Source organism: Pararge aegeria, chromosome 15, assembly GCF_905163445.1.
Source record: "Pararge aegeria chromosome 15, ilParAegt1.1, whole genome shotgun sequence".
Lineage (NCBI taxonomy): Eukaryota > Metazoa > Arthropoda > Insecta > Lepidoptera > Nymphalidae > Pararge > Pararge aegeria.
The window spans coordinates 18,167,803-18,182,954 of NC_053194.1; the positions used below are offsets into that span (position 1 = coordinate 18,167,803).

Below are 15,152 nucleotides of genomic sequence, written 5' to 3' on the forward strand. Positions count from 1 at the left end.
GTAATAAATGCATAAACGTCAAAACAGCTTTAGTTGTTTCGTAAGATGCTGATGCAGTCAGTTCATAAACTTTCTGGTACCCAATGTAATTATTGCTTTACAGTCTAGTCCCTGTAATATCTTAATTGTGTAAATCGTCATAATAAGAACGTTAAACATATTATGTTGCTTAGCATATTTTTTTTGTCAAATGTAGCACATTTTCTACAAGGACTGTACCGTTTGACTTTCTGATATTGATTTTATCTCAGTGTGTTATAAGTTGCCATTGAATGGCAATCAGAAACAATGAAATATGAGCCATGTACGGCACATTTTAATAGAGTTGAACAATTTAATATATTTTTTTTAAATATAGGAGTAGAAGTAGGAGTTGTCACATCAAGTAATAATGAAAACAAGAAGATATTCAATAATAAATAATCTAAAATATAATATAATATATTCTTTCAAAATAGGTTTTTACATAGTTTTCACGAGCTCTTAACGTATTTAGTCCATTACTTCACACTTCGGTCACTTCGGTATTGGCATGCCATTTTATTATAACTATTATTTAAATTATCGTTATGGAGGTAAAACTTGATTTCTTCACTAACCTATTCTAAATTTAAGGAATGTAGGGTTTAGTGTTTTCTTATATAGTACTTAAAGAATAGGTTAAATTGTGCAGATTGGGCTGGACACAAATCCTTTAACTAAATTGGCATGACACCTCTAAATATTGTACTATCCAATACTCCGAAGAGATTTGTAAAGTAGGAGATTACTATTTTAGTTAAATAAGGCCAGAGATTTGAGTTTAGCCCAATTCGCACTTACTTACTTACAATTATTGTAATTCGTATAAATTAATTACTTTCTATATTAAATAAAATTAAAGTGTACACGTGTACAAGTACACGTCCAATAGGTACATGAATAATAAATTAAAAATGCTTCGGCTTCATGAGCCTATTATTCGGCCGACTACAGGACACGGGCCTCCTAGAAGGGTTTACTACGCTGGCTACGTGAGGTTTGACAGACTTCACACGCTTCTAAGAACATTATGGAGAACTCTGAGGAATGCAGGTAACGACCATAACTTAAAAAAAGTGACAGGTGCGTGCCGAGATTCAAACTCGACGTCTCCGAGAGTGAAACCAAAGTCATAACACCTCGGCTATCACAACTTTTGGTCAAGGTTTGCACTGAACCATACATTTTAGTTCTAAGCAGTAGCTTTAGCTACAGAAGGCGCCATAGTAGTAATTTAACTGTGATGTTATAAATATCAAAAAGGCGTATTTGCTTTCTACACTACTTCAAATCAATAGTCTGCAACTGTCCACTGCTAGACTACAGGCTTCTCCCAGTGGAAGAGTTAGCCTATCACTCTAATACTGTATACATAGTAGTAGTGGCATAGAGGACGCTGCTGCCCGTTCTACCGTCGCATGATCTACGTCACCACACGTCACAATAATTGCTTTAATTGTTTTTACAGTATTCATATAATTGTATCTATAAACTGACCATCATTAAGTTATCGAATACAATATATCACTGCGATGTCACATTGTCTCAAATCGATGGTGAATCATATGATATTTTCTAACACTGATTATGTTACTATCGTATTTTTTCAGTCATACGCTGTAATGGAGCTGTCGTTACAACTTTGATGTGACTTGTGCATCCGGAGTGAATCCGTTTTGTTGTAATGTTTTGTCGCCGGGCGGTTTTGAGTGTTGAGATGCGATGCACTCCGCCTCCTTGATGGTATCGGGCAGCCTCGTGTTGAGTGTCTCCGGAGTGGTCAGCATGAGGCCGCCCGCTATCAGCGCGGTGGCCCCGAACAACACTGACGGGAGCCACTCGATGTAGATAGCCTGTAAGTGGTTGTGATAATTACAAACCTACAAGGTAACATTTGAGAAATTGAAGCGGTAATAGCCCAGTGGGCAGGAGCTCGATTACAACTTCGTGGGGCCGAGTTCGAATCCCAGCACGCACCTAAACGAAAAACGGTTATAAACGGTTCCAACGGAATTTGTAACTCTCTCTTTTAATTTTATTATAGTGTGAGTATCAACAAAGGGTCGTTTTAAAAAAACTTACAAGCAAAGGCATTTGTGGCGCGACGATCGAGCCCACCCGGCCCACCATGGAGCAGAAGCCGAGCAGAGAGTGCCTGGCGTGCGTGGGGAACAGCTCGGACGTGTACATGTAGATGCCGCTGAAGGCCTGCGTGATGGCTATCTTGCCCACGAGGTACAGCAGCGTGGTCAGCCATGACATCGCTGGCGACAAATGCAGTCAAAGGAGTTAAAAACAATAAGTTTAAAATTTAAATCCATCCATTTTGTAATGGCGACCATTTGGGATTTGTAATTTATCCCAGTGTATGGTATTTTACTAGTCAAGCACTTTCATTTGATACCCATGTTGAGGGAGTTGTGAATAAATATAAAATCCGCCATATCGGGGCGGCCGCTATCCATGACCGATTTTCATCCGACATAATTAAGAGCACTCCCGACCAATTCGCCTTCCAAGGAAAATAAAAACAAATTCTTAATCGGTTTATCCGTTCGGGAGCTACGATACAAAAAAAATGCTAAAAAGCACACCATCCCATGAATCCTCCATATCAAGCTTTTCTTTTAAACACAAGATTTAATATCAATTTCATGTAATTTAAAAATATAGTACTAAAAAGCAAGCTGCATAAGATCATTGCATCTCACAAAGGTAAGTACTGAGATATGAACGCTAATTTGACACTTTATTGTACAATAATGTGCATTTAAGTACTTTCCGATCTACGGTTGGAATTTTGGAAAGGTTAAAAAAAAAACCTATTTTTCTGATTTGATTGAACAACTTACATGTTGGCACAAAAATGATCGCCACGCAAGAGATACCGCACACGACGTACGCTATCAACAACGTCGTCTTCCTTCCAATGCGATCCAGAACCAACGCGTTGGTGACCACTGCGATGATTTCCACGCTCACCACCAACATGTAGTTGGTGTACTTATCCCCCGCTAGGGTCACTGAGTTGATCGCTAATCCATAGAACACGAAGGTGCAAGTGATCCACCACCAGGAGCAGATAGCGAGACGAGTCATGATGATCGGGGATCTCAACACTTGTATCCACAAACCCTTTTCTTCTTCTGACTCTTTCTTTTCATCAATCTTTACTTTCTCGACGCTAGTCAACTGTCTTATCGTCTCATCTGATAAAGTCACGTTGTTCATCTTCGCCGCTTTCATAACTATCTCTAAAGCTTCCTCTTTGCGACCCTTAGAAAGCAACCATCGTATGCTTTCTGGAAGGAAGTATATGTAGGAAATGAAAAGAAGAGAGGGAGGGTAGACTACTAGGATAAAGGTACGGAAATAGGGAAAGGTTTTGGCGAGGAGAGCAAAACTAAGACCGCCTAATACAAGCGTGATGCCTAGAAATGCTGTGGTAAGAACTCTTTTATCCTGGCCGAGTAGCTCGATGGCTGAAAAAGAGAGAGAACACATGAAAAACGATGATATGGAATAATACCTTTAGCGCTCATCGCAAAAAGAGCAAGTGTAAAACTGCACACTATCTTAGACTAGCACCTTAATTTAGTACATTTTCTGATAATGGCTAAACGATATCAACTCCTCGATGTCCATACATGTTTATTTTCTTTTTTTATGGAGACTAGTTGGTAAATTGTTAGAAAATATTTTATCAAAGCTAAAATAAGGAAAGTCGTTGGACATTATTTTAGATACCTAACCAATTAATAACATTAAACGTACAAATACTAGTGTTATATTAAACCATCATGGAATTGGAAATATACCTATTAACCTAACGAATCAAGCAATGCTTCTTGACATAAGAAATAAGCATGGCGGTAGTACGTACCCGGACGAGCTCTAGGTACTAGGTACTACAAAAATGACTGTTACTAACATGTGTTACATACATTGGCAGAGGTAGAGGTAGAGGGGTAGAGGAGGAGAGAATGCTAATGTGATGTTACTTAAGATGTACGCAGCAGGGAACGAGCTCGCGCCGGCGACGGTCTCCAGGAACTCAACGATGACATACATCTCGTAGGAGATGGAGAATGCTTTGAGAGAGCCGATGGCGCCGACCAAGGTACAGCTCAGCACTAGCGCCCGCTTCCGACCCCATCTAAATATATTATCACCATTTTATTTATACTAAACCGTTCTCTTAAAAATGATGTCAAACTTGACATATTCATTATTCTGAAATTAAACATTTTATGACATTATATAACTTGTAAATGTATTTCGTGATTTATAAAGGTGTGTATTTTGTCATGGCCTGCAAATAACATATTGATGTGCAAAATAATAATTTTGCGTACCTTTAGATTAACTCATTTGTGTAGGTGCCTAGTAGTTATTAAGTAAATAATATTGAAAACAAATAACACACAGACCATAACGTCTTAAAGATTCGGTTTCAACTAATTATATCGGTTTCAACTAAATATTCCAAAAATCATTAATAGCAAAACAATTAAATTTAATTTGACGAATCAAGTAATATAGTCATGTAGTTTTCGAAAGTCACTTCTCCAAAAGTTTTTCAACTTGGTATGTTAAGTCAGCAAAACTTTAACCAGTTCTCAATGTTATATTTTTTACTTTTGCACATTTCTGATACACAACTAATATTACTTTACCCAGAAAATAATCGATACTGACCGATCAGACACGTATCCAAGAATAGGCAGCGATACCAGCATGCCGATGTTGTGAATGGTGCCGACTAGAGTGCGCTTCCACTCCTGGCAGGCCAGGTTGAACTACAACAATCAATAAACAAGATGGTGAAATCTGCTGTAAAACATTATTGTTCCATTAGAATGCTTAGAAAGAAAACAAAACACAGCCTTCAATTTATATAATATATAAATAGTAGTAGCTTCCTCAGTTTGGAAATTAAACTTTGTAAAAACTAAACTATGATGAATCATCTAAATGATGCTGCTAGTTGTTAAAGATTTTTTTCATTATTTTTGAAGGTCTTTATTACCTCTTCCATAATCCACATATCGTGAATGCTAAGGAAGATTTCAGGACTGATGTAAAACAACAACTTGGCAAACCTAAAAAGGGCCGATATTAGGCTTTTGAGTTGAAATTCACGGACGTTGTAAATCAGCAACAACCAAGTTTTTGGCCGAACAGCTGGAGATCGATCGGGACGCCAACATTGCGCTGGAGAGATGGATTAGACCAAGATGCACCAAACGTTGGCATACAAACACGGTAAATATGGGTAGAAAATAGTTGTAGAAATGTACTGCGTCAGGCTTGATTCCTAGGCGGGTCCACAATGGTCGGTACGGCCAATGATGACCATGAAAATGTATATGCCCGCCGAACAAACGATTGTAAGTCCGATATACATTTTCATTTCTCTTCTTTCTTTAAAAGTTGCAAAGCTCATTATTATAAACTAAATTTTAAATAACTTAAAGTTTTTGATATTATTAGACGAAAACTGAACCGGACCTTACTTATGCAAATACTGTACGGCTATAAGAACATTGTGGTTTACTTTAAATATTTGAGGATCACATCATACCAATAATAATGAAGTATTGCCAATTATTTCGGTGCCAAGAGTTACATTCTAATGGTACGTTCTTGCAAATAACCAAAATTTGAGGGTATATATACGTAGATTACTAGAATTTGCATTGATGTATGGATTTCAATCGAGTATTCAATGTTTAGGAAAGATCATGGTCGCGATCCATAATTTGAACAATGCCAGTAATTTATCAAAGTAGAAATAGCTCTGGATGGAGTAGGTACATAATTATTCAATATTTATTGTGAATATAATATACATGGACGTTGGAATCGGCCGGCAATAGTCGTATTGATTACAAGATTAATAGGACGACCTATTAAGTAAATCACTCAATTATGGAAGAGAAAAATATATTTATGGAAGAACTAAAATCTTGAAACTACGATAGGAATCAATTGTTATATATATATTTTGTGACGGATTGTTAATGTTTGAGTAGAACTTGGAATTTGGGATGAAAAACATTTTTTTGCCAGCGCAAAAAATATCATAGTGACTTCGCGGTAACCGAGCAGAATAATTTGTCGAGTCACGTGCATTATTTATTCAATACATAGATAAAGTTTGATAAAGATAAACTGGAATGAGAGAACTTAAAACTTTGTTTAATAATTTTTTTACGTTCCCGTTTGCATGTTCCCTCGTATCTGCAAAACTATTCAGCTACAGCGGTCAGACAGGCTATCATAAAATATTTAATTAAATTACCAATAATAGAATTAATGTGATCATCAATAAAAAGTTAACCACTAATTAAAAAGGTCCGTTATCTTTTTGAAGATAAATTCTTTGTGTAACCAAGGTAAAGGAAATACTATGTTATCGTTTATCTTAAAGTCAGTTTCTGGTTTAAGATATTTATTGTTCCATTAAGGAATTTCCACTTAAATGGAACTTACAGGCTAAATTACAAACGTTCACGTTATTAGGCTGCGGATGAGGGATGGAAGTGCAATCGAACGGCAGAGAAGTGGTGCTGGCAATAGCTACCTCTGCAACAATGGTGTCGTTGGAGGCATACAGCCAGCGGTCGCAGGGCAGCAGCTCGTCCGCAAAGGAGTCCGCCGCGCACGGTAGCTGCGGGTCGGCGGGCGCGCGGCGAGAGCATCTCTGCTCGCGCCCGCCAGCCGCCAATGCACCGCCCAGCCAGGCCGGGCTGTAGTCCGTGCTGTTGGCGGACTCGCACTCGGGCACCAAGCATCTGAAACAAGTTTTTTTATTTCAGGACAAGTTAGCCCTTGACTGCAATCTCTGCTGGTAAGTGATAATGCAGTCTAAGATGGTAACGGGTTAACCTGTTAGGGGTATGGATTTATATTAAACCCATCCTAATCGGTTTCTACGCGACATTGTAGCGTAAGGCTAGATCGCTTAGTCTTTGTCGGTAGGATTGTAACTAGCCATGGTAAGAGCCTTTCACCAGACCAGACCAAAAAAAACTCAGAAATGATGAATTATCGCTCTACCGGGAAGTTAGACATTCACAACAGGATGCATCTATATTGTTCTAATGCTCAAATTCGTGCACACTTTTACAAAAAGACCTTTTGGTAAAATTAAAAGTCGGTTACTTACTAAATCTGTGACTCTAAAAGTTCTATAAGGCCCAGGTTGCTTTGGCATTAAAGTGTTTCATAACTCGAAAATGACCTACTCTACGTTCAACAGAAAAATGAGCCCGCCTCACACTAAAGCATCACCGAAGGCTCTTTATATATCTTATAAGAAAGGTTTGTGCAGTGAGAAATGATTTAATTCCGTTTGCGTAGAGTTCGTACGTACCTGCTAGACGCCGGTACAGTAAAAAGAATAGAAATACAGTACAGAGGTTAGACAAAAACACTGATACAAAAAAGAAAGAAAAGGCCTTGAACAAAAAGATAAAACATGTAGTTACAACACCACATACATAATTTTTTATACTTTGACTAAATAGTATTAACATAATTGCACCTTCCTATATGGTTTTGTGTACACATATATAAAATAATATTGATATGTATCAGCTCCCATTTATAAATGTATCCAAATATTGAATTGTTCTGTCAGCACATCCCAACTAAACAATATAAGAAGGAACGACCGTGTTTACAAAATAAGACAATGAATGCAGTCGTAGAGCAATAACTATCATTGCGAACACCAGGACACAAATCAACGAAATGGTAGTTTTCTTTTTTTACATACTTGCAAAAAAATTACCGTAGATACATGATTGAATGTTCGGTAATTTTTTTGTTCGGTCTGTCGCCGACTTATTCATTGTATCACTTGACTAATAACCACCGTCTTCTTTATAATTTAAACCTCATGGTTTAGATTTGTTTTTCTGTGACAAACATTAGCTTATGTTAGTCTCCGTCCTATCAATTAACTCTATGCCAAAAATGAAAACGATTGGTTGCCTAGTTAGACTGTGAAGAAAGAACAAACAATATAAATGCGCCTGTTAGCTACAAAATTGATTATTTGTAGCACTAGGTTTATTCAAAAAAATATCCTACAATCCATAAAAAGCCTAGGTACTAAATACTAATTTTCCTTATTTGAACGAGACCTCTCAAATATGATGATGTTTAAAGTCAATACCGTTCAGTTTTAGATAGCCCTCGTAAATAACAAAAAAATGGCGATTCGGGAAATTCCTTGCCAATTATTACGATGAAATATCCATTGAGATGGTATAGTAATTGCTGTACAAACATCGCCAATTATTGAGACAAATATATTATACATCTATCCTTAAAAGTAGGTACTACGAAAAGATATTTTTATTCACGAGAGCCTTGTGCTCGACTACATTTATAAATAACGTGTTGGAATACAATGATAAGGTCTAGGTTATCTAGCTCACTTGCCTAGAAAATGGCTATTTATTGTATCATATTTACCTGGAAGGCACTTGCTTTGAAGGCACTCAAGTTATAAGGACAAGAAACATGGTCGCCAGAAGCGGTTTGTTTCGGAAATGAGGATGAACTCACGTGTTATTGTATATTAGATTGACCGTGATTAGCTCAAGGCTCAAATATTAAATAATAGAAACGCTTCTTCCGATGAAAATTTCCTTACGAGACTCGCGTGTACCCGCTTTATACCAACCAGTATTCATAGATGCCAGTGTTGTGAGTTTCTATATTACTAATTTCATTAAGTTAACGAGTTTGTTTGGATTCGATATTCCATTTGTCGAGGAAGACTATATATAGGCTATATAACATCTCGCTACAACCATTTGAAAAAAATATCAATTAAACATGTTTCAAAAACGGGAATTCCTTTTAGGACTTCTGATGCGTGTGATGCGAAATCGGTTTAAGTTACACAAATACTAAGTCTGTCGGCGAAAGCTTATGTATATCTTTTAAGGTATGCGAAGAAGTCGTCAGGGACCTCTAGTAAATGATAATTATATTATTGTAGGTGCCTTTGTAAATATTTGTTTCGGCGTACCTACTTGTGAGCGCAGTGCATTTACCAATCACGAACGAAAAATATAACCCCCCAGATGGTAAGATCTCGCCGTTAATGTTGCCAAGCCCGTTCCAAACCAGAAGCTTAATTAAAGACATCCTATAAGCGGTAAACAGCTTGTATCGGCTTCGTAGTCCTCGAACGTTAAGTAAAGTGGCCGTTTATACTCTTCAGTCTTCAGTATAACCTGCCGCAGGGTACGTACGTGGCCATGCTCACTCAAGATCTCAAGTTTAGAGGAAATGAGACTACCATTTTTGGTCTTCAGTTGTCTCAACCGTCTCTGTCTAATAGACAGATCTCTCACGAACACCTTTGAGCCTATGTTGTTCATAAACGCATGCTGTTTACTAATTGATTTTTGATCTTTTGTTAATTCTTAATCGTTAAAGTAATAATGGTAATGTTTAACTTCTTATCTGTTATGAACCTGTGTCAGTGTTGTCCCATTAGTGCAACTGGTTCAAGTAACAGTTTAATTAAGTAGAACAGGTGTTATAAGTGAGAAAATAAAAGTAAAGGTAGATATTTTATGAAATGTGAACGAAAAATTTTGTACTTCTTATATCCCGTACTTTGTTTTTCACTATATTCAGAGAAATTAGTCCACATCCTTATCTAAACAGTTTAACGCATTTCCTGCGCTTGCTATCATCCGTATTATCCGATTCTGCTCTCGCTGAGCTGCGCTACCATCTTTAGAGCCGACAATGATGCTAATGCGAACGATACATAATTACCTGTCTGCAGAACGAGTAAATTGACAGTTTAAAAAGTGGTTCTTTTTCTTTCACAATGCTTCCTGGGGAGTGTTGGCGACATTGTTTAGAGATATATATTGTGTCGCTAGACAAGGTTGCTAGAAATTCAAATTCAAAAATCATTACTTCAAGTAGGCCATATATAAACAATTTTGAAACGTCAAGTATGTATGTTTGTAGTGTCTCTACCATCAGTTCATAAGACAGATTCTACCAAGAAGAAGCCGGCAAGAATCTCAAAAAAAGAATTGTTAAACTGTAAAATTATGTCGGAAAAGAGCAACTGCAGAGTTTTTTGCATTATTTGCATTACATTAAACCTAATTGGTTTGTAGACGAATTCGTACCAGAACGCTTAATCGCTCAACGACACGTCTTTTTCAGTAGGGTGGCAACTAGCCACAGAAATCCTCCCACCAGAACAGCCCAGAGAAATTGCAGAAATTCTAAACTTGTGTGTTGTTGTGTTGTTGTATTGTGATCTATTTGTGTTTACGTGATCTATGTGTGGTTGATATATATGGTTGATCTCCTACTTAAAACCACGCTCTCCGCTGCGCCCACGCACGTACATGGCGAAGACATTTATTAATTCAAACACGTGCGAAAACTTCCTGCGCAATATTGTGGTGCCCTTAGTTTCGATGAGCACCTAGCTTAATGTGCTGTAATCAGCGACCCCCAGGAAATCCACATGGATAAAGAGTTATATAAACTAATTTGTGTAGGTAGTGCTCATGTGCATGTATGAAGTGCACGCCACTGCGTATGAATATATTTCATAAGGAATCACACTGTAAAATTATTAAATCAAAAGAAGCATATTTATTTTTCCATACAAACTAATTTCAAACCTACTTAAGAGAAAAGACCGACACGCGCATTGCACCTACGCTACGCGACGCGTACCTTATAAAGTGGCCGGAATCCTGTATGTGATGTTAGGTCTGTGACTGATTTCTTTCAATAGAAACTATGGCAATTGTGTACTCAAAAACTATTAGTGTTTCTTTTTAGTAGTTTCTTTATCATCGATAAAATTTACGAAATGCTAGATTTTTCGGGATTTTGGGCAAACTAGGACTTTGTCTAAAAACAGTAATATTGATGAGTAGAAGTTTGGAAATAGCGGATCATACAATACAATTCGTATACAGTATCGCAGACTCGTTAAATATTTATCTTGATGGAACTTCCAGGAAACAAGTCACTTAACGATATGAATTAGGTATAAAGACAGAAACTAAGTATAGTTATTAAAGAGATATTTAATATTATGAAATATGACATAAGAAGCTGGTAAAAAACTTGGCAATTACTGTTGTTTTCTCGACCTCATTTGCGCAATGATGAGTTTTATATATCTCGTGTTCGTGTAATACTGCCTGAAATTTCTCTTTCTCGTGGGAGGCTTTGACCCTCGACAAAGGGAAATTATCAAAGTTGAAAATTTTCGAAGCTCGTATTGGTTAAATAACTGCTTTCAGGATTTTCATATTATAATAATGTGTCGTGTGGGAACGGCAAGTGGATACGGTTTTCACCGCACTTCTTTTTCCGCGGATGTTGTACAAACCCTTGGTCGTTTCAGACGTATGGGTACGGAAAATGGGATCTGACCAGCGTGGTGACTACGGGTGAACTATGCCGTTGGGAGAGGTATTTAGTTCATCAGTGGATTGTTATAGGCTATTGATGATTATATTGAGTTCCACAAAGGATTCATGCACGACAAAAGACGAACGTGATAATATGTCTAATTGATGTGTATGTCGAAATATTGACCTATGCGTGTGTAAGTTGTGAAAGGTTGTTTGCATATTAGTTAACCTTAAAAGAGAGACATACTCTATCGCGGACTTTCTTTTAGATATTTTAAAGGGCGACAAATTTGCCACACATGATTTGCTCGAAACTTCAACCGCTTACGCAGCGCAAGCACCGCTTTCAAAAGAAAAAAAAAATTGGACATTTTTTCGAATATTTAACAGAACTTTTATTTAGCATAAGTCATCATCATCATTCCCCATTATCGGCCCACTACAGACAGATTTTCACCTGATTTTCACTAAAAGAAGGTGAAAAAAGTGCAGCTGTGTCTGCGCAATCACTTGTGCTTTATAATACCACCCGTTGGCGAAATCGGTCAGGGAATATGTTTGTTTATTCATAAAGTTAAATATTGATACGTACATTTTCATTTTAATTTGATCTGGTCGATTCGAACTTGCATTGGTTTCAAAGAAAGAACAAATATTTTTGGAATTTTTGATACAAAATTGTAAATTCCGAGTATTCAAGTCATACCGTTGGCATGGCAGGACGTAGCTATCAAAGGTGTATGATTATCATATCATAGTTAATTATTGGACGTTCTAGTTGTAGCACGCATCGGTGCTTTGATAAGATCCCTTCATAACTACTCGTTATTATACTATTATTCGCTGGAAAAACTTAAATGTAATCATGTCTTGTTAGATTTATATGAACAATAGCATTTTTTTATTTTTTTTCTTCGTGTTTTCATCTACATGTTAAGAAAATAATTAATTAAGTCAATTTACATTTTAAAAGTGCATATATAACTTACGGAAATAACAATAATTACTTTAACTAACCACTGTAATAGAGAAGCAGAGCCCCGAAATAAATATAAAATACTTATATCAACAACTCACTCATCGACAAATTTGAATAAAAATGTCTTTGGATCTTTTCATTTATAGTTTAACATTTTATCAAAGATTGTTTCATGAGAAGGCTGAAAAGAAGGCTCAGGGTCACTCCGCGGGCGATGGAGAGAGCTATGCTCGATCAAATCAGGAGGAGATCTGCAGAAGAGCCAGAGTTAGCGACATAGCTCAATGGGTCGCGAAACTAAACACGCAATGGGCCAGGTACAAAGCTCGGAGAACCGATGGACGTTGGTGTCCCAAGGTGCTGGAATGGCCACCTCACCTTGGTAAACGCAGTGATTACCAGTGCGAGGCGACAACCGACGACCTCGTCGGTTGAACCAACGGTTCGGACAGAGAGCCGCTGGACCCAAGCGGCACAAGACCGTGGTATTTGGAACTCCCTACAAAATCAACAAATCCCTATAAAGTACAGCTGTGGGATTCCATTGATTGACATGATGATAATGAAGATGATATTCATGAGTACTGTTTACCTGTATGGAACATCAGCCGCCAAGAAAACATAGTTGATAGCGTAGTGCGCCAGCACGAACGGCACCAAACCGAGGAGGAAGTAATTCAAGAGGTGGAACCTCTTGAACTGCCCTAGCTCCTGCATCAGAGCATCAGTGTCCACGTGACCTGCCGTCTCCGACGAAACCTTCGCGTCGTTGGTCATGTTCTTTGTTTTACAGAACTAAATCAAGTTAACTATTATTTTAATCACAAAGCTCATCACTTTACGTCCGTCACTTAGCCTTTTTTTCTTCTTACTAAAACTACTTATTGTTTTTATTTAATAAAAGTTTTACTTTTAAATATTCAAGTTACAAATAATTTAAAAACTTTAAGTTCTACTTTAAGTAGTGTTTACAGCTGTTTATTTTTTTCAAAAATCACAGTTTAACTATTGCTTTAGTACTTACTATACGACACTATAGTATTTTGAGTTAAGTTGTTACAGAAATTTCTTTAGAAACGTTTTCGTTAGAGACGTTTAGTAAGAGCGTTCTTTGAAGATCTTGGGATCGCAAAAACACGCGTTAACGGTGCGTACGAGCGGCGGTCTCCGCAAGCAATGCGCGGACAAATATAAATACATACTTGTTATGAGACTTTTGTCATTTTAATGAACATGTGTTATGATAATATACTTGAATTATTATCCATTTGATGCGTACATGTGGTGATTATTATTGCGGCAACATTATAAAACTAAAAGTGCCGATAGCCTAGTGGTTAGAGCTCGGCCTCCTTTTCGGGGAGCCGAGTTCGATCCCCGGCAGGCCCCTCTAACTTCGGAGTTTTGTGCAATTATAATATTATCTGCTTTGAACGGTGATGGTAAACATCGTAAAGAAACCTGCATACCTGAGAGTTCTCCATAATGTTCTCAAAGGTGTGTGTAGACTACCAATCCGCTTGGCCAACACTTAGCCAGTGTGGTGGACTAAGGCCTAAACCCTTCTCATTCTGAGGGGAGACCCGTGCCCTGTAGTGGCCCCGTAGTGGGTTGACCGTAATGATTATAAAACTGTTTACAACACAAGATTTCATTATTCAAATTTGCTTCTAGGCAATCCAGCGTAACGAAATCTAAAATAAACCTTATCCCACAAATTTAACATCCTAGCTCTAAGCCTAGTTAATTTAATAGAAAATTATATTGAGGTCATTTTTTTTCATTTTCAATTAATTATTATTGAGGAAAAGTAAGCTGTGCTGTGCTGGGGTTCGAACTCGGTCCCCCGAAAGTGAAGTCGCAGTGCTACCCCCTGGACCATCACCGCATCGTTGCCTTGAAATCATTTTCAGCCTTCTTTGAGGATCATAATATGATGGTATATTATTAGATTAACAAAAAAATATATTTTTATTTTTCTAATAATATACCGCCTGACCTTTTATGATAAAGTAAGTATATAAAAATATTGTTGCAGATAAGTAACACCTGTTTGAATAAGACTATTTAGATTTAAACATTTACTTCTTCCGTACGTTATTATATTTATCTGCCGATTTAGCTGCAATCTGACCTCCGGGATTTTTATAGTAGGTAGGTATCTACCCATTATTATGGTCGTATCTAGGACACGTTGCTTGTCATAAAAACGTCTTTGTTCAAGTTTTTACAGATACGCTTGAATCGCTTATTAGTTAGTGTATATTTTTTTCATTGCTAAGATGTTATGCATAACAAAGAAAGGAAAATACAATGGTGTTTAGAACTGATCTCAAAACCACGACACTTTATACACAATTTACTACAACAATTGAATTTTCATAGTATCATTATAATCGTAAATGTAATTGCAATGTGACGAATCATAATATCTTTTTAACTTTTGAAAATTCAGATATAATTTTCTACGTTAAAATTAACAAACTATTTAAGGGATTGGCATTTTATAATTAAATAAAAACACGTAGTCGTAGTATTTAACTGTAGGCCTTTTGGAAGTCAATTCATATTATTTAGTACCAAACAAAAACAAGAATACTTATAAAAAGTCATCATATGTAGATATGTATGGCTTATCTCAAAAGAGATTTCTTCCGGAAGCCCCCAAATGGGAAAATAATTGAAGTAAGAGAATGCTGAGTAGTTAGGTACACAATAAA

The 15,152-nt window shown here is 37.0% G+C and overlaps 1 protein-coding gene across 1 annotated transcript; it reads right to left on the reverse strand.

Annotated features, from left to right (window-relative positions):
- Window positions 1-478: 478 nt before the first annotated feature.
- Window positions 479-13,334, reverse strand: LOC120630109 (organic cation transporter protein-like). Its single transcript, XM_039899261.1, has 7 exons — window positions 13,025-13,334; window positions 6,608-6,818; window positions 4,720-4,820; window positions 4,023-4,177; window positions 2,874-3,503; window positions 2,104-2,285; window positions 479-1,874 (listed from the first exon to the last, which is right to left on the reverse strand). Exons 1-7 carry the CDS (start codon window positions 13,207-13,209, stop codon window positions 1,656-1,658), a joined length of 1,683 nt encoding a protein of 560 aa, XP_039755195.1. The 5' UTR covers window positions 13,210-13,334; the 3' UTR covers window positions 479-1,655.
- Between the last annotated feature and the right edge of the window lie 1,818 nt (window positions 13,335-15,152).